The 17,557-nt window shown below is 50.7% G+C and overlaps 7 protein-coding genes across 7 annotated transcripts; 3 read left to right on the top strand and 4 right to left on the bottom strand.

The window, feature by feature from the left end:
- Window positions 1-37: 37 nt before the first annotated feature.
- Window positions 38-4,801, bottom strand: VE01_09104 (uncharacterized protein; the record flags this gene model as incomplete). The annotated part of the gene is made up of 2 exons (XM_018278520.2): window positions 38-677; window positions 1,976-4,801. The coding sequence occupies 2 exons, from the start codon at window positions 4,799-4,801 to the stop codon at window positions 189-191; spliced, it is 3,315 nt and encodes a 1,104-aa protein (XP_018126566.1). The 3' UTR covers window positions 38-188.
- Window positions 4,802-4,875: 74 nt separating this feature from the next.
- On the bottom strand, window positions 4,876-5,760 carry LSM2 (U6 snRNA-associated Sm-like protein LSm2). The gene is made up of 4 exons (XM_059464034.1): window positions 5,723-5,760; window positions 5,502-5,649; window positions 5,263-5,365; window positions 4,876-5,203 (listed from the first exon to the last, which is right to left on the bottom strand). Exons 1-4 carry the CDS (start codon window positions 5,734-5,736, stop codon window positions 5,166-5,168), a joined length of 303 nt encoding a protein of 100 aa, XP_059319352.1. The 5' UTR covers window positions 5,737-5,760; the 3' UTR covers window positions 4,876-5,165.
- A 335-nt stretch (window positions 5,761-6,095) lies between these two features.
- VE01_09102 (uncharacterized protein) lies at window positions 6,096-7,395 on the bottom strand. The gene has a single exon (XM_018278518.2). It carries the CDS (start codon window positions 7,286-7,288, stop codon window positions 6,254-6,256), a length of 1,035 nt encoding a protein of 344 aa, XP_018126568.1. The 5' UTR covers window positions 7,289-7,395; the 3' UTR covers window positions 6,096-6,253.
- Window positions 7,396-7,870: 475 nt separating this feature from the next.
- On the top strand, window positions 7,871-10,463 carry CDC55 (protein phosphatase 2A regulatory subunit cdc55). Its single transcript, XM_018278517.2, has 7 exons — window positions 7,871-7,981; window positions 8,147-8,307; window positions 8,420-8,460; window positions 8,573-8,670; window positions 8,720-9,371; window positions 9,421-10,010; window positions 10,066-10,463. Exons 2-7 carry the CDS (start codon window positions 8,264-8,266, stop codon window positions 10,087-10,089), a joined length of 1,449 nt encoding a protein of 482 aa, XP_018126569.1. The 5' UTR covers window positions 7,871-7,981; window positions 8,147-8,263; the 3' UTR covers window positions 10,090-10,463.
- A 229-nt stretch (window positions 10,464-10,692) lies between these two features.
- YEA4 (golgi uridine diphosphate-N- acetylglucosamine transporter) lies at window positions 10,693-12,890 on the top strand. The gene is made up of 6 exons (XM_018278516.2): window positions 10,693-11,049; window positions 11,285-11,561; window positions 11,622-11,647; window positions 11,700-11,716; window positions 11,764-12,107; window positions 12,156-12,890. Exons 2-6 carry the CDS (start codon window positions 11,301-11,303, stop codon window positions 12,768-12,770), a joined length of 1,263 nt encoding a protein of 420 aa, XP_018126570.2. The 5' UTR covers window positions 10,693-11,049; window positions 11,285-11,300; the 3' UTR covers window positions 12,771-12,890.
- Window positions 12,891-16,577, top strand: AMD1 (AMP deaminase). Its single transcript, XM_018278515.2, has 4 exons — window positions 12,891-13,161; window positions 13,233-13,728; window positions 13,778-15,955; window positions 16,001-16,577. The coding sequence occupies exons 1-4, from the start codon at window positions 13,155-13,157 to the stop codon at window positions 16,437-16,439; spliced, it is 3,120 nt and encodes a 1,039-aa protein (XP_018126590.1). The 5' UTR covers window positions 12,891-13,154; the 3' UTR covers window positions 16,440-16,577.
- VE01_09098 (uncharacterized protein) lies at window positions 16,535-17,379 on the bottom strand. The gene is made up of 2 exons (XM_018278514.2): window positions 17,041-17,379; window positions 16,535-16,979 (listed from the first exon to the last, which is right to left on the bottom strand). The coding sequence occupies exons 1-2, from the start codon at window positions 17,188-17,190 to the stop codon at window positions 16,800-16,802; spliced, it is 330 nt and encodes a 109-aa protein (XP_018126591.1). The 5' UTR covers window positions 17,191-17,379; the 3' UTR covers window positions 16,535-16,799.
- Between the last annotated feature and the right edge of the window lie 178 nt (window positions 17,380-17,557).

The raw sequence follows: 17,557 nt of genomic DNA, 5'->3' as shown, positions 1-17,557 counted from the left end.
GCCCACCTTTCCCGCCCCGGTTCCCCCTTCGCCTCTCCCCGTATCTTAAACCCCCAACTTCTCTCCATGCACACGCGAGCAAATCACAGCGCCGGAAGCAGAACATGTTTCTCCATCACCACGCCTCATTGGCTCCTCCTGCATATAACCACATGGCGAGATGTCAACTACCACTACGTCTGTTTCCCCTATCGATTCCCATTCCAACTTGCATCGCTCTGTTCGCTCTGTTCGCTCAGAACGCCTCCGGATACAGCGGCCACCTGAAGATATGTCAGACTTCCAATCCCTGTGTGCTCAGCTCCAGATATGCCATCGAGAGCCAAGAGATTTCGGACGTGGCGGCCGTGTCCGGTGTCTTGGAAGTCTTGGAAGTCTTGGAAGTTCAGCCATCCCCCTCCGTTGACCACAGCTGCCCACCAGACGGGAATCATCCTGAGCATGCTGAGCTGCGCCTGCCTTTGAAGACTCGTCGTTGCGTCGACGATTCTCAGCCAATCATTTAAGAACGTGGTGCTGCTCCCGTCGCTAACTGGGTCTCCCCACCATTGCACTCCTTGTCTGCCGAGGATTTGTGCTAACGCGCTAGTGACTAGCGGGGAAGCCACAGTTTTGATGGAGATCTGGAGTGGGATGGAGGTGTGCTGGGGTGGGGGTACACAGACATCGCTTGCTTGCTTCAATAATGTGAGTTCCAGTTCCAGATGCTCTTGTTGCTCCTTTGCACGAGGGAAGAAAGACGTCGGAGATACGGGAAGAGACGTCGCACGAGCGTAAGATGGTGGTATCAATATTATCTAAACTCATCCACTTATCCACTTATACGTACTCCACTCCATGATTCTATTGTTAAGCTACCAGTCCATCATCCATTTATCTCCTCTCACACCTCACACACGACTCCTGCCGTCGTGACAACAACGAACAAACACCGTGCCCTTCCCTCAATGCTTGATCCCCCTTCTTCCCGTCTTGTCCAACACGATCGAGATCATCTCCACAAATCAACTCGGATCAAATCAAATAGTCATATATCGGAATCCTTGGGTCAGCCAGGGCCGCCCGGACTCGGAAATTCCCCCCCTAGAGCGACGCCTCCTACACCTGGTCTCGCGTGTCACCATCGCTCTCCTGCCATCCACCCAGCCCACGTGCGCGCTTCGGTCGTTGCCGTTGCACGCGTCTCCCTTCACCTTCGTATACACAAACATACATAGGATTCACCACAGACATGTCTCAACGCGCCATTCAGCTGCAGAATATCATGTTTCCCTCACTTCCCTCCTTCCTATCTCTCCGTCGCATCCGTAATCTCAGCCTTCCCGCCCCGTCCCGGCCTCATCTACGTAGCACACCCGCTTGTATCACCGACCAGCATCTACAAAACGCGCCACAAAGCTTGCTCGCACTTGCCGCGCCTGGGAGCCCCTCCCATCCATCCCAGCGACAGAAAACAAGCCTCGCCACAATATCCTCCCGTCTCTTGGTTTTGCTTGTTTCAATGTCGTCGTTGACCCGCCAAGCCTGTCATCTCACCACCCCCTTCACCACGTTCCCCGAGCCGAGCCCCTGATTGGCCTGCCCAGGCGCCAGGGGACAATCGACGTCCACAACCGCGCCCAGGCTTTCCCAAAGGCTTCTTTCCACGCGCATGTAGATGGGCCCAGTATTACCCTCGTGGCCCGCTATGCACGATGGGGAGATCACCTGCATCTCCGCTACACTACTGTACTGTCAGACAAATAGCTCCCTTTTTTTTCCTTCCAGATGTCTCAAAGGCTTCTTTTGGTTATTACTTTTGATTTAGCCCCTGTCTCAACAGAAAAATTCAGACGACTCGGCCAAGCCGCGTGTCCACTGTGACTCGGGGTAATGTCGGTTTCGCGAGAAGAGGGTCCTGTTGGAGTGTCGGCAATGTCGCCGGTGTCTTATACAAAAATAACCATACGGGTATTCGGCTCCCTCACCACTTCACCATGTCCTTGCCCTCTCCAAACCGAATGACCCCTTTCTTCCTCCTCTCGGTCAGCCATCGATCAATCCACACCTTCATCTTAGCGCGGCTGGCGGCACTCCCAACGTTCACCGTCGGCACAACCTTCTCTATCCGCAGCGCGCAGCAGAACATCGTTAGCTCCCGAAAGCTACTATGCTCGGAGTACGGCACGCCAAAGCAGGCCGCCTCATGCGTGCTGCCACGTTGTGGACTCAGGTCCGCCATCGTGTACCTGCTGCGCCAGTTCTCACCCGTGAGCACGGCAGCTACGGATGGACTATCAACGAGCCGCGAGTTTGGCGGACGGTAGTTCCACCCACTCGGCCGGAAACCCACGATCCGTGAGAAGTGCGGCTTCAATCCGTTCAGGTAGTCCTGCAGGGTCTCCGCTCGGATCTCCATCAGCGACTGCATGTGTATCTGTGCCTCATGGGGATTGGTCGTCATCCGCGACGACAGCTCAGGGTCCTCCAGCGCGGCGCAGATCTTTTGTTTACGCGGCGGCGCCCAGATCTTGCAGTTTAGCGCGCGTGCAATACCCAGACAAATGTTCTCTTTCCCAATACTATATGTTCCGCAGAGGATAAGAAGCCTACCTCGGGGCTTCTTCGGATCCGCTTTGGTCCCTGACTCCTCGGACTTGGCCCCAGTGTCCACAAACCTCGCCATGCTTGCTCCAGCACGATCTTTCCCAGCTATTTCCCACGCATTATCCCCCTTATCCTTAGACATACTGACGCAAATATCTGCGCAAGACCGGACAACGTCGTCTTGTGACGGGAATGAATATCGTGGGTTGAGATATGTAGTGTCGAGATAGCAAACATCAATCTTTTGCTGCCTCGTCTTACCAGTAATCGAGTCGACGATATCAGGCATCAGTTGGGGATGTTCCACGTGGGCAGGACATGCTCGAAAATCACCGCAGTGGAGTATCCTCTGGACCTTTGGGTTAGGACCTTTTCCTACCACTTTCTCAAAAAGGAATAATGAGCTCCCTGGACAGTGGTTGGCGGGGATCATCGTAACGCTGACCCCACGTGTATTGGGCACTTCGATTTTATCCTCAAAGTCCAGGGTAACAACCCATTTGGGATCGACTCGTAGCTGCTGCTTGACTAGATTGCCTGTAACTTTGCTGCAGTAGATCGGTCCGTGACACCACGAGGCTGTCAGGCCAATATAGTGGTCGCTGTGAAAGTGACTGAGAAAGTATGCATTGCACCCTTGAACAGCTCCATATCGAAAGGCATCGACACAAATATAGAAGCCAGGCATAATTTTGTAAAAAGGACAGACGCGTTTGTATGCCGGCTTGCCTTTCGCTGAAGTCTCGGCGGCAGCAGCATTTTCCCAGGCCGCATCTTCCGCCTTTGAAGACATCAGTTTGGAGAAGGCTGACGAGGTCGACGGGTCCGGAATGTCCAGCTGGAATGGATTTGGCTGTCCGGATCTTGCAATAGATGCCTTTGAAAATCGGTTGCTTCCATGTTCTACCTTTATCCTCGATACTGTAGACTCTTTAGTCGGAGCTAGTGGTTCAGGATTTCCATCTAAACAAGCATTGACATGTCTCGTAATTTCATCTGCAGTACTTTCCCCAAGACCCGAATCACAAATCGGGCATTTCGAGATTGAAGACTCGTCAGGGATGCCAAAACTATCACTCAGGGAAGGGCCGTTTATTTCGCTTGCGTCGGCGTTTTCGAACTTTTCCTGCTCTTCCATCCACTTCCTCTCCATGAACTTTTCGCCATCAGCAAACTCGTCTTCGATATCGGGGTACTCGTCCATATCTTCAAACGCACCATAATCGCTGTAGCTCGTCTCTTCTGGCTTGAGGGGGGGTGTTTGTTCTTCATCTGCTGGATTATCGGTGGGGCCGTCTGGAACATCTTCGAAAAGGTCATTGCAGTCACCTTCTTCCGGCTTTGCCATTTTGCTCATACCCAGCAGCCCTTCGGTGCTGAGAGCAACCTCGGCCTGCACTGCTGCATTCTGGATTGTTTGACTTCGTACGTCAATTCCCACGGGAGCTTCGTCATCTTCTGAGTCGCTATCGTCGAGGAATGCACCTATCCGCCTCGGCTGAGGGTTGTCTGCATCTGGTGGCGGGGGGGTGCACGCCTCTGATATTTCCGCCCTCGCGGCTATGCCTGTATGTAACGATGCTTTTTCTATAGGCAGCAGCTTACCCCCAGGAGAAACACCTGCGCCCGTACTTCTTGCCTGTGTATCTGCATGCCCGTCGCTTATTCTCCTCCTCTTTGTTGAGTGGCCCGACTCGTTATATCGCTCTGTGCTATCTGTGGCACTGTATAAATCGTCGTAGGCAGCACCAGCAAGGTCATCTGGCGTTGGTGCCCGTACGGCTAAAGCCTTCTTTGTCGGGGAAACCTCATATCTGCCTCCAGACAAAAATAGGCCTCCATCGTCCTCCGCCTCAACCTTTTTGAAGAAGTTTAATATGCTTCCGTTGGGCTTGCCTGGAGCCTTCGCACTAAATGCTTTCTTCGCCCCTTGGGAGCTGACCTTTCGTACATTGGTCTTCGTGTTAGGTCGAGGAGTCAAGGGTTTGGTGGAGGATGAGGGGCCAGCCATGGCTGTCGTTGAGCCAGTCCGATCGGTACTTCGCCCATCCAGCGGCGTTGGAGGCCTGCCTGTGGAGGGTTTCAGAGAACTATCTCTTGTTGCGTCCTCTCGTGGTTTGCGGAACATGGCATTGCGCAGCGGGAGTCGCCATGGGCCAGTGTTGACAGGGTTGTCCGGGTTGCCACCTCTGACGATGAGGGGATTTCGCGACATCGTTTTTACGCGTGGTCCCGTGACCACTTTATTATATACAGATATTTACATTTATCACTGAGAAATGAAAATTGGTTCAATGGCGTTTGCATGATCATTCATATATCAGAGCTTCAAAGGAAGCCATGTCCCGTGAGACTCTGGGTATCCGTTTGCATCCCAGGCGAAATTCAAGCAGCCCGGCCAGGGACGCCTAACTCCATACCCTGTTCTAATGGCCACATTGCCTCACTATCACAGTTCTATCATATCCCAGAGGGTCCTCCTGTGATCCAGTATACAAGCTTGCCACAAGCTATGCAGTTGCAGCTGTTGCCACATGGCCCTTGGATTCCTATGCCAAAATCCTCGCCCATAACCTCATTTATGCTGCTTTCGCTTTCGATGCTTGTTGGGCTGCTTCTGTGTGACGGGCTAGTTATTAATCGCTCTCAAGAGTCATGGGCCCAGGTTCAACATACCTCTTCTTGTTGCATCCTCTAGTAGCTGGGTATCCACGACGGCACCTGGTAGGTGGACATATCTCACCACACTTCCTCTGATGAATACGTTCTTGACGGACGACTACCACCATACCATGTTAGCTTATGTCCTCTGGGCCAAATTGCAAGCCCATCGCTGCTTTGTGCGCTTCCCAATCGACTGCGCTTCGCTTTTGCCAGCTTGCGGGTGGATAGTCGGGCGCGAGGTCCATGCTTACAAGATGGGGGTATTTGATTTCCTCCACCACACTGATATCGTCGAGCTTGATGTTGAGGTATTGATCGACTGACTTCAGCGTTCCGCGGATCTGGATGTCGTTCTTGAGCTCAACCGTTACCTCTTGGTCGACAAGAGTCTTGAAGAAACTATGTAACTATTAGCGCATGTCCTGCAAGTGTTGCTGCAGTATATATCGCATGTGGAACTCGATAGACTCGCCTGAAGAACAGCATCTTGGTGGCTATAAAAGGTTGTTGTGGGAGCTGCAAGCTGGAACACGGCGACAGCATCGCATGGTCACCCATACCCGCGATAGTGGTGGGGAATAATTGTTGCCTTGGATTTTAGGCAGAACACTTCGGTGTGTTCTCACCTTGTGACGAAAGCAATCCAACTTTACTTTACACAGCGGTTGAAATTTAATGGTAGAAAATTACAATAATCTTTAGGATAATATATTTACACTTCTATAGTTATTCTACTATTTGGGTTTTCAAGTTGTAATTTTTTTTTATATTCCCTAAAAAATTAAAATTGTGTAACACATTGTAAGAATGAAAAATAAACACATTTCCTAATTATTTTTATTACGTATCACGATAAACTCGATATTTCTATAAACTAGAGCTTCAACACGTACTATTTGAAGGAAGATAGCGTTGGAAGATCAACAACCAAGTTGTAAACGGAGAAACTTCAACGAATGCTACCTGGCTCATACCTTCATCACATTTTATTGGTATATTTACACTACGATCTAAAATGAGCAAGTACTTGGCCTAGTCTCCTGAGAGCCTTTGGGCGATAATCGACAGGATCTTCTGCCTTCTTGATCTCTTCAATCTCCTCTCTGGCATCTCTCACCAACGGCAATAACCCACCCCAAACCTCGTCGGCGTAGCGCGTCAAAACACCCTCCCACTGCTCAACCCATAGACGGCTTGCTTCCTCTTGTGGCAGAACTTGCCCAAACTGAGAGTAGGATTCTTGAGCATACTCATCTGGCAGCCAGGTGCTCATATCGCTAGACCTGAACGTATCGGGCTGTAGATTAAGTGGGTGAGAGACGTCTGTACCAGTGTGCATATCCGAGGAAGGAAATAGGTCCTTGACAAGGGCCTGGATTTTTGCGGTCTGGTTGTCGGTCAATCTCCATTCCTCTATCTCATCTTCGATGTTCTGAGGTGCAAAGTAGTCTACCTCCTGCCGCCTTTCGGACAGTATGTCCAACACAGCCTCTCCATCCCGACTTTCTTGCTCTTCGACGCTGCGAAATTGGTATGGTTCTAAATTGTGACCTGAGACTTGCGCCGTTGGTGCGCTGCCGAAAGCCTCGGTATCCTCGTCGTCCAACACTGGCCTTGTCCCATCTTCAGTAGATGGTCCGAATGTATCTATGCCGTCGAGAAAGGACGAAAACTCCGCCTCAGCAGATGCAGTGTGCTGTTCTTGGTGTGAACTCCTGAAAACCTGTGGGCCTGGCTGTTGGGCACCTTGCGAGGGCTGTTGTCGGGAGGTCTGAGAGCTCTCGGCCCAAACAGAGCCATGACCAGAACTTGACGGTTGGCCTTGTCCCTTCCCCGAAGTGGCTAATGCTGCTGCGGCGGAGTCTTTGACTTCATTGCTATTCGTTGCACCAAATGCACTTCGTGTAAGGCCAATCGCGGAGGCCGCAACCCTATCGAGGACAGAATCGGATGAAGTTGTAGTTGTTTCGTTAGAAGTCACCTGGTCTTCCGGCTCTCCCGCAGCTTTTGCGGGCCCCTTACCCTTCCCATTGCTCATAACGTCAGTCCGAGATACCACGCGCTGGGAAGTTGGTCGTTGTTATAGTCGCGGGTCCCAGGATCCGACAAGGGCCCCGCGCTTAAGGGTCGGCTAAACTAGAGACCCCACCAACATCACGTGATTGACCCGCGATCAGCGACATACTCGAAGCGCCTCGAGGATCAGGGAAATACGGGACTATTGAGGGCGATATGGATGTATTTCATGATGATATATATGGCCCCTGCCCGAGCGCAGCTTTGTGACTCGAGGATAGAGGGTATACCAATAAATGCTGCAGTTGCGAGACAGAGTTTAACCCAGTCAAGCAGGTTTGCAGCAAAATATGGACAATTTGTAGCTTCCTTGGAACTGAAGAAAAGGTATCACAGTATTTGCGAAAGCGAACACTTTATAAAAACCTCAAATGTAGTATCTGGTAATAATAGGTATCGTAGTAATAATTTTGCAATGCTATATGTACACTTTCCTTGGTTTGGCTATGTTCCCAATGCAGCTGCCTCTTGTCGACCTTTGTAATACAGCTGTTGAGTACCTACGTATTGGCGCGGAGCTGATTGCCGCCAGACCTCTTGGTCACTCGCCAAAACCATCATAACCCCACAATCCCAACTATACTCACCAGACTTTGACGCGCCTAACTACTTATCGCCAGTAGGTCCATTGCTTTGTGTAGATACTACAGATTCCGTGAGTTTTCACCGTTCGACGACCCCGATCCTCGTGTCTTGCGGGGTTTGGATCAAAGCCTTCCCTGCCCTTCCCGCTCACTCTATTGCTCTCAGCACGCCACCGCTGCATTGTACGCGCCTGGTGCACGATGTCGTATTCACACAGCTACTGACTGCTTCATAGAAGACTGTGCGCCATCTAGAATTTTGCTTCCCCTCGAACAACCACCATCCCATCACAAGTTATCCACGCCACGCGCGAATTTGAGGAAGGTGATCCTCAACAGGGCGGGCTGGAAACATGGTAGAAGGAGAAGCGAACTCTCCAACTTGGAAGTTCACACAGTCAGTATTGCCTTGAAGATCAAACAGCAACGGCGAGAAAGACACGCCACTCACAACCTTGACCGCTTGGTTTGGCCGACGAGCCAAAAGGACCCTGCTAACATTCACACAGATGCTTCGGAGATAAGGGAGATGTAGAGGATATCACAGAAGGTTAGTAACACCAAGGGGCTATATATACGCTGTTGCCGCAAACTGGGGATGGGAGCTGCAACTTTTGTCCACTTATTAGATGCGGGCTTGGGGCTAACATGTTCGTTCACAGCCGATATCATCTCAACAGTCGAGTTCGATCACACAGGAAACTACCTTGCCACTGGAGATAAGGGAGGCCGAGTGGTATTATTTGAGAGAAACGAGACAGTATGCAACCTAGCAATCGTGTTCATGCAGCACACACTGATTTCCACAGAAAAAAACATGCGAATACAAGTTTCACACCGAATTCCAATCGCACGAACCCGAATTTGACTACCTAAAGTCCCTCGAGATCGAAGAAAAGATCAACAAAATCAAGTGGTGCAAACGCCAAAATGCATCTCACTACCTCCTTTCGACAAACGACAAGACCATCAAATTGTGGAAGGTGTTTGAGAAGTCATTGAAGGTCGTTGCGGAAAACAACCTTTCTCACGACTTGACCCCTGGCACAGCTGCTGGCGGAGGCGGCGCTCCTCGATCTCGCAACAATGTCCACTTCAACAGCGTCAACGATCTCAAGCTACCTAGACTCACACATCACGATACAGTGGTTGCGGCCGTACCACGCCGAACATATGCCAATGCACATGCATATCATATCAACAGCATCTCAGTGAACAGCGATGGGGAGACGTTTATCAGCAGTGACGACCTGCGTGTAAACCTGTGGAACCTGAACATTCAGGACCAGAGCTTTAACATCGTTGATATCAAGCCGGCGAACATGGAGGAGCTGACAGAAGTCATAACCGCAGCAGAATTCCATCCACAGAGCTGTAACTGGTTCATGTATGCAAGCTCGAAAGGCACAATCAAACTGGCAGACATGCGCGAAAGTGCTCTCTGCGATCAGCACGCCAAGCGTAAGTCAACTCCCGTCATACCCTTGATTTTCGTCTAACATTATTTTAGAATTCGAACAGGAGGAAGATCCCTCTGCACGCTCTTTCTTCTCCGAGATCATCTCCTCCATCTCGGATGTCCGATTCTCACACGATGGAAGATACATCCTGTCTCGCGACTACCTGACTGTGAAGATTTGGGATGTCAATATGGAGCGCCAGCCGATCAAGACCATCCCCATCCACGAACATCTCCGACCCAGGCTCTGTGATACATACGAGAACGACAGCATCTTCGACAAGTTTGAGGTTGTTTTCTCTGGCGATGCTAAGAACGTGATGACTGGTAGTTACAACAATAACTTCATGATTTACCCCTCAGACCCAGACAAGGAGGTGGAGGTGGTTCTACAGGCCGATAAGTCGGCTTTCAAGGCAAAGAAGGTTGGAGTACCGACGCCAATCAACATGTCAACAAGCCCTGGCGCAAATGGAAAGAAGGGTGGCTCAAGAGCTGGCAGCCCAGCGGCTGGAGCAACCGGGGCAGGCCAGAGGATGAGAAAGGAGACTGACGCGGACCAAATTGATTTCAACAAGAAGATCCTCCACATGAGTTGGCATCCATTTGAGGATAGCATTGCTATCGCTGCAACGAATAATGTAAGTTTCCCACAAGCTCTCCTCAGCCCGTATAGCTGCTAACAAGCCTCGATAGCTTTTTGTCTTCTCGGCATTGTAGACAGCAGGAGAATGAAGGAGGCTTTTGTGGCCAGGTTGCGTTGACGTCAGATTGCGACGTGATGAGACGATTCCCAATCTTCATATCTTTAAGGTCAGATTAAGAGCCGGCTGACGCATACATTGATGAGAGATGAGCATATGAGAGAACTATAGACCAGCCTCTCATGACATAGGTGGGCGATTACTAGGTGAATGATCCATTGATAATGAAAGTTATGTGGGCAATCCAGTGCAGTTTCATTTTCCAGCGGCACGGCACTATGCTATCCTGGGGGCGGGGGGCAGAAGGGTCGTCGTTATGACATCGAAGCTCACTGCTCAGATCTTTTACGCAAATTCATTAGTCACTCCAGAGAAATGCAGAGAAGTACTATGGTCTTTTAGCAAGATGTTTCAGTGATTTAATATTTGTGATTATCTGTGTCTCCTGTCTCTCCTAGCTTTAGCTACCTCCCTCTGTTGTAATGCCGTAGTTCAGATTGGGGCAAAAGGAGGGGTTTTCACGTGCACTCGGGCCAATCTACAGCCAATCTACGCACGTCCAAAAAAAGTTTATGACAGCTCATCGTTTAACTTCCCTCCCCTCCCCTCCCTGTTCGTTCCCGTACCCGTACCTATCTGCCTACCCTAACTCTACCGTAACTCTACTACGCCCACTACGTAGGTGCCTGGTTCGACAATTATCCAGTACCTGGCCTTTATACCTTTATACCTGACAGGGCTGACCACCCAAAACCCACTTCGTACAACCCTTTTGGACACATTTGTACACGTTTGGGCAAATACACTCTCGTTATTTATTCCGGCAGATCCGGTACTTTCCTGCTGCAACTATAATTAACAAGGACTGGTAAAAAACAGCCATGAGATCGTCGCTCCAGTCTCGTGACTCCACTTTGCCCTCCTCCGTTGTTGCCAGCTCTTAAAAGTCGTGGCATCCGGCACTTGCCAACTCAAGGTGAGACAGAACCCCTCCTGTCCTGAATAGCACCGCAGCGTGCGTCTATCTTCCATCTCTCTCTCTGTCTCTCTGCCCCTCTGTATCTCTTGCATGCTATATCATCTAGCGTCTAGACCTTCACCAGGCCCGCTCTGATCTTGCTTGGCGGAGCCGAGGCGCCACTCCACCGCGTTCAAATCTCTTTTGGTGCTTGCGACACGATGGCCAGGAGACCCAGAACTGACAGTGGCAGCGCGCCTTCCAGCTCTATGACCGGCCAGGTCACGCCTCGACGACGTGCGACTTTACGAGACCTCCAATCGTCGACAGTGGACGGGATCGAACCCCGTCCAAAGGAAATCAACGCCGCGCCTTCGCTCGAAAAGGCGCAAATGTATGGGATAGACAATGAGAGGCCTACGTCTTCCAAAATCATGGCATTGATTGGACGGATATTCATCGAGACTATACCGCAATGGCTGGCTGTTGGGGTTATGCTCGGGCTGATCTTTGGCGGTTGCTGTTCAAATGTGAGTGCGAAGTGCTGCCGGATTGGAATTTGGAGACAGGAGAACTCATAAAGAACACAGGTTTTCGCGTTGGAAGCAATTATCAAGTAAGTGGTATCCCCGAATGAAATGCGGATCCATCAAGCTAACCTTTGGCAGACCGAATCCAGATAGTGGTATGTGGAAGCGCATCAGACAACCCCCTCATCGCTGATATCTATAGGCACCCTACTCACCTTTGTCCAATTTATCTTCATCGCATCGATCGGCTACACCTCGCAGTTCGATATCAAACGTCCCCCCCTTTTCCTCAAGCCAAACCGCGTCCCGATCAAGCGCTGGCTTGTAAACATTGCCCTATTCTTCACAATTAATGTCCTGAACAATCATGCATTCAGCTACAACATATCTGTGCCCATACATATCATATTACGCTCCGGAGGGAGCATAACCACAATTGGTGTGGGATATCTGTTTGGAAAGCGCTTTTCCCGCATACAGATTGTGTCCGTACTACTACTCACTGTTGGTGTCATCATTGCCGCATGGTCAGATGTTCAATCCAAGGTATGCCAGTTTCTTCAATGCGTCGTATCACAGTACTGACCTTTACAGGAGAAGACAACAGACACAAAGCAAGGGCTGCCACCATTCAGCGTCGGCCTCATTATTCTGTTCATCGCACAAGTCCTATCGGCCATTATGGGACTCTACACCGAAGAAACCTACCGAGAGTATGGCCCTCAGTGGAAAGAAAACCTCTTTTACTCACACTTCATCTCACTACCACTATTCATTCCGTTCTTCCCATCGATGATGAGGCAGTTTCTACGATTGGCCGCCTCCGAGCCATTGACCATGCCTTGGTCCGATCCAGCTGCCCTCGGGGGGTTGCCGCAAGGCTTCAAAGCTGGCGTATCCGGGATTTACATTCCAAGTCAGCTTGCATACCTGGTCGTCAACGTGTTGACCCAGTACGCTTGCATCCGTGGAGTCAATCTTCTTGCTTCTGCATCCTCTGCATTGACAGTGACCATCGTCCTCAATGTGCGGAAGCTAGTCAGTTTGCTGCTCAGCATTTGGTTGTTTGGCAATAGACTGTCATTCGGGACGCTCATTGGAGCCACGATTGTTTTCAGTGCGGGGGGAATGTACTCATTAGACAAAGGGCCAAGGGGAAGGCTTAGACCTGTCACTGCCAGTGTCAGCATCAATGGCAAGGCGGGATAAAGGGAGGGCATAACGCAAATTTAGACTTGATTTAGAATTTGAACGATTTCAGAAATGAACATTTACCCAACGTTTTGAACATTTGATGCAAGGCTGACCAATTGGCGCTAAAAGTTGGGGTAACTCCTCACGCAGCCTTGCCAAGAGCTTCAACAGCGACAGAGACACAGTTCCATCTCTTATCAGCGACGTGCCAAAGCAAACTCTACGCGTTTAAGACTTCACATCACACAGCATTTAGACCTTGCATAACTTATATTACCATTGCCCACTTTGCCTGTTGTACTGTGCGACTGCTGACGCCTTGCTGACCCGTGTGGAAAGCCCCAACGGTCGACAAGTGATAAGCCTCGACGAGTCATACAAGACTCGACCTCGCGAGCAATGTCTGGTGAGCTCAACATTAACTACCTGGCCAATGGAAATAGCACCATTCGAAACATTATAACTGATTGTTTTCAGGCACCGTATTCCAAGGAAACCACCCATCTGGGCTGAGCTCTCCACACCTCGAACCAACCCAGCTATCTGTTGACGACAATTCCGACGCTGACGATAACCCCTACGACGACCAAGACCTAGACGAGGGCTCAAACAGTACCCTTGCAGATAATAAGACAAACAATGCACTTCCTGGGGCGGCTTTAGACGAAGAGGGAGACGAAGACGCTACTCAGGACGGCCTACTTCCGAGAGACTTCCAGAGAAGAACAACCTTCTACGATTACGCTGCTGAGAAGCAAATAAGCTTCACGGATGCCAAACTCTTCTATCAGAGAAGCCAGGCCGAGGCTCAGCGTAGTGGCGAAGGCGGATGGGGTTCCCAGCAATCGCTGCCCCCCGACAGTCCACGGTTGAGTGAGAGAAAGTATTCAAACATTTCCGGAACGGAAGCCGAGAACCCGCAAAGAAGTGGCAGCTTGAGATCTATTGGAAGCGGCCTAAACATGGCTCAAAGGTGAGTAAGGCTATATCTATGTTTTATTCGTGTGTCTAACGTGGACTAGCCATGGCAAGTTCAAATCTGCCCAACCTACCGGCCTTGTCAACCCAGAGAAACTCCCCGAAAGCAACACCATACAAGAACCAGTTTTTGGTGGCAATGATGGCGTGGGGCGGGCAGGAGGTTTTCAGCGTCAGGAAGTTCGGCAGCCAGAGAACGCGAAGCTACCAGCTGAGCTCCATGCACCAATAACGCCGGAAGGGCTACACGGTGCGGGAGCTGGTATTGGTGTTGGCAATGGTGCTGGAGGATTTGCAAATACAGAAGCCCATGTCACTTCCGAGTTGAGCGCAATATACTCGAATATTCAAAAAGTGCTAGACTTTCGTCACAAGTATATGCGCCTGTCGCTACAAGGCCCAGAAGATAATCCAAAAGATGACCCTAGTTGGAATATCTATCCCCCTCACCCTCAGCCGGCATGGGAGGAGGAGAAACGAAGGGCGACAATGGCGAATGGCGGCGATAGCCTCTCCAACAGCACAGTGCTGCCCACAAGTTCATCAAAGCCCACGCGTAAGCCAGGACAAGATATTGGCGAGGATTTCGACATGGAAGACCTCTTGCCTCTTCCAGAGGCCGGCGAGATGACATTTCGCCTGGATGACAATGGCGTATACCAAGTTTACCAGCATTCTGACGCTGGTGCATTAGAAGAGCCGGTGATCAACATCCCAACTATTCGTGAATTCTACATGGACCTGGAACAGATCCTGGAGATTTCTTCCGATGGCCCTAGCAAAAGCTTTGCGTTCAGGCGCCTCCAATATCTGGAAGGCAAGTTTAACCTGTATGTGCTTCTGAACGAGTATCAAGAGATGGCAGACAGCAAAAGTGTGCCACATCGAGACTTCTACAATGTGAGGAAAGTGGATACCCATATTCACCACTCGGCTTGTATGAACCAAAAGCATCTGCTCCGATTTATTAAGAGCAAGATGAAGAAATGCCCAAACGAGGTAGTTATGTTCAGAGATGGAAAGCATCTCACACTAAGCGAGGTTTTTGAGAGTATCAACTTGACGGCATATGATTTGAGTATCGACACGCTGGACATGCACGCCCACACAGACTCTTTCCACCGATTTGACAAGTTCAACCTCAAATACAATCCCATTGGAGAGTCCCGTCTGAGAACCATCTTTCTCAAGACTGACAACTTCATCAAGGGACGATACCTTGCAGAGATAACAAAGGAAGTTATTACCGATCTCGAGTCCAGCAAATACCAAATGGTGGAATGGCGCATTAGCATTTACGGCCGAGACCCTGATGAGTGGGATAAACTGGCAGCTTGGGTTGTCGATAACAAGCTCTTCTCGCCAAATGTGCGCTGGCTCGTCCAAGTCCCGCGACTGTACGACGTGTACAAGGCGTCAGGTCTAATGGATAACTTTGAGCAAGTCGTCATCAACGTATTTAGGCCCCTATTCGAGGTTACCAAGGACCCATCGAGCCACCCGAACCTGCACGTCTTCCTGCAGAGAGTCATCGGCTTCGACAGCGTCGATGATGAGAGCAAAGTCGAGCGTAGACTCTTCCGCAAGTTCCCCGTCCCTAAAGTCTGGGATACGAAGCAGAACCCGCCGTACAGCTACTGGATCTATTACATGTTCGCCAACATCGCATCTCTGAACGTCATGCGTAAGCAACGAGGCTTCAATACCTTCGTCCTTCGTCCCCACTGTGGTGAGGCTGGGGATTCCGACCATCTCGCTGCTGCAGTCCTCACCTGTCACAGTATTAGCCATGGTCTTTTACTCCGCAAAGTTCCTTTCTTGCAATACATTTTCTACCTCGAGCAGATCGGCGTCGCCATGTCCCCTCTCAGCAACAATGCTCTCTTCCTTGCGTACGAACGCAACCCCTTCCTTTCCTACTTCAAGCGCGGACTCAACGTATCCCTATCGACCGATGATCCGCTCCAGTTCGCCTTCACCAAAGAGGCGTTGATTGAGGAATACTCCGTAGCCGCGCAAATCTACAAGCTTAACGCTGTGGACATGTGTGAGCTAGCGCGCAACTCCGTCCAACAGAGCGGCTACGAGGCGTCTGTTAAGCAGCATTGGCTAGGAGATAACTTCAACAAGCCCGGCGTTGCGGGAAACACGATGGCGAAGACGAATATCCCGAATATCCGCCAAGGCTTCCGTCACGAGACGATACTACAGGAAATGGCCATGTAAGGTCCCCATGCCGTCATTAAACGGGAAACTAACAAAAGTAGGATTGACCGCTACACGTCTGCATCAACGCCAATACCCTCGGCAGATACTAGCTCATATGAAACTCCTGTTGGGCTACAATCACCCACCTCCTCCATGAAAACGAACCTCTCCACAACTACCATCCCCCATGATCAGTCGCCTTTCCCTGCCCAGGCAGCCCGCTTCCCCCACGCTCCCCCTACAGCCAGCCTGTCCTCGACAACACTCCCTCCTGCGCCAACGAACGTCTCGACTGATAGTCTGCAGCCGATCAATGCTGGACTACAGGACCTGCACTTGTCGGGACATGAACCTAAGTTTTTCCCAGGGGTGCTTAGCCGCTCGCAGAGGAGGGATGGTGGCGAAGGGAGACCCGGGACCGAGAGGAGTGAGAAGGGGTGGGGAGGATCCGTTAAAGAGGAGAGAGAGGATGAGGATGGATCAGAAGAGTGGGCTTAAATGTGATAAGATCTTGGGTTTACGAAAGGCGCATACAACGTTAAACAGCTAGAACGGGATCATGTTTCACTTCACGTAGTAGAGATAGCTAGTATGAGGTATTCAAAGTCGCCATGCAATTCAATTAGACGTCTCGACATAAAGAGATGTTAAATGAAGGATTCTGCTCAGACCAATTCGCCGTCCGAACCAACGCATTGCGCGAAATAACTGAAACTCCACAGCCTCCCCCCCTCCTTGTACAAATATCCCGCGCGTCAAAATACATATACACCCCAAGGCTCACCACTTCCCAGCCAGCCCTCACATAAACAGATCCGCAGCTTATCACCGTCCACCATCTCGGCCATGGGGTATTATTTAGCAGCATCCCTCGGCGCACTCAGCGCAGTCAGCGCAGGCCTCGCATCCCTCCTCGCACACGCAGCAACAGCAGAGCGCGGCGAACAGACCTGCCAAGCAACCCTTTCCTGCGCCGCCCCCGCTGCTCTTCTTTGGAGGAGGACCCTGCTGGTACTGTTGCTGGGGTGGGTATTGCATCTGTGCGCGCGCGGTTAGTTTGTGCGACATTTCAGTATTTTAAAAGATAGAGAGCGCTTACTGGAGGTGGCTGTTGATAGTAGCCGCCGCCCTGTGGTGGGCCATAGGATTGTTGTGGTTGCTGGGGGTATTGAGGTTGGCCATATGGCTGTTGGCCGCCGTACTGTTGTTGAGGAGGGGCACCGCCGCCATAATAGTTTTGGTTGGACATGTTTGCGCGAAGAGGGAGTTTGAAGCTGGTGTTGGTTGAGTTGGATATTCGAAGAAGGGTTTGTAGATGTTGACGACGACGAGTGTCAATGCGCGTGGGATCGAAAAATGGACGATTAAGGTGATGGATCGCGGAGATGCAGATGTTGAAAGGTCTTGGTAGAGTCTTGGTAGATATTGAAAGGTCTTGGCGGAGACAATGAGAGGACGGGAGAACGGCACGATATTTAAAGGGCTGGGGGCTGGAAGGAAAGGTGGGAAGGGTGGTGGTACAGGTGGTGGTGGGTAGGGGGTGTTTTAGGGTGGGGAGGTGGAGAACGGCAGGGGGTTTATTGGGATTCGATCAGATTTTCATGGGATTTATTGGG

This window comes from Pseudogymnoascus verrucosus (genome assembly GCF_001662655.1).
Source record: "Pseudogymnoascus verrucosus strain UAMH 10579 unplaced genomic scaffold scaffold_56, whole genome shotgun sequence".
NCBI lineage: Eukaryota > Fungi > Ascomycota > Leotiomycetes > Thelebolales > Thelebolaceae > Pseudogymnoascus > Pseudogymnoascus verrucosus.
This window is presented reverse-complemented; position numbering and strand designations above follow the sequence as displayed.

Coding starts and splice junctions, on each gene's coding strand:
- LSM2 (XM_059464034.1), bottom strand. Junction 5,366..5,501: donor AAATCAAATACCCCCATCTT/GTAAGCATGGAC, acceptor GTATGGTGGTAG/TCGTCCGTCAAGAACGTATT. Junction 5,204..5,262: donor AGAGGATGCAACAAGAAGAG/GTATGTTGAACC, acceptor CCCGTCACACAG/AAGCAGCCCAACAAGCATCG.
- VE01_09102 (XM_018278518.2), bottom strand. CDS start 7,288: ATGAGCAATGGGAAGGGTAAGGGGCCCGCAAAAGCTGCGGGAGAGCCG.
- CDC55 (XM_018278517.2), top strand. CDS start 8,264: ATGGTAGAAGGAGAAGCGAACTCTCCAACTTGGAAGTTCACACA. Junction 8,308..8,419: donor CCAACTTGGAAGTTCACACA/GTCAGTATTGCC, acceptor ACATTCACACAG/ATGCTTCGGAGATAAGGGAG. Junction 9,372..9,420: donor CTGCGATCAGCACGCCAAGC/GTAAGTCAACTC, acceptor ACATTATTTTAG/AATTCGAACAGGAGGAAGAT.
- YEA4 (XM_018278516.2), top strand. CDS start 11,301: ATGACCGGCCAGGTCACGCCTCGACGACGTGCGACTTTACGAGACCTC. Junction 11,562..11,621: donor TTGGCGGTTGCTGTTCAAAT/GTGAGTGCGAAG, acceptor TAAAGAACACAG/GTTTTCGCGTTGGAAGCAAT. Junction 12,108..12,155: donor GGTCAGATGTTCAATCCAAG/GTATGCCAGTTT, acceptor TGACCTTTACAG/GAGAAGACAACAGACACAAA.
- AMD1 (XM_018278515.2), top strand. Junction 13,729..13,777: donor GGCCTAAACATGGCTCAAAG/GTGAGTAAGGCT, acceptor AACGTGGACTAG/CCATGGCAAGTTCAAATCTG. Junction 15,956..16,000: donor ATACTACAGGAAATGGCCAT/GTAAGGTCCCCA, acceptor TAACAAAAGTAG/GATTGACCGCTACACGTCTG.
- VE01_09098 (XM_018278514.2), bottom strand. CDS start 17,190: ATGTCCAACCAAAACTATTATGGCGGCGGTGCCCCTCCTCAACAACAG. Junction 16,980..17,040: donor ACTATCAACAGCCACCTCCA/GTAAGCGCTCTC, acceptor GCGCGCGCACAG/ATGCAATACCCACCCCAGCA.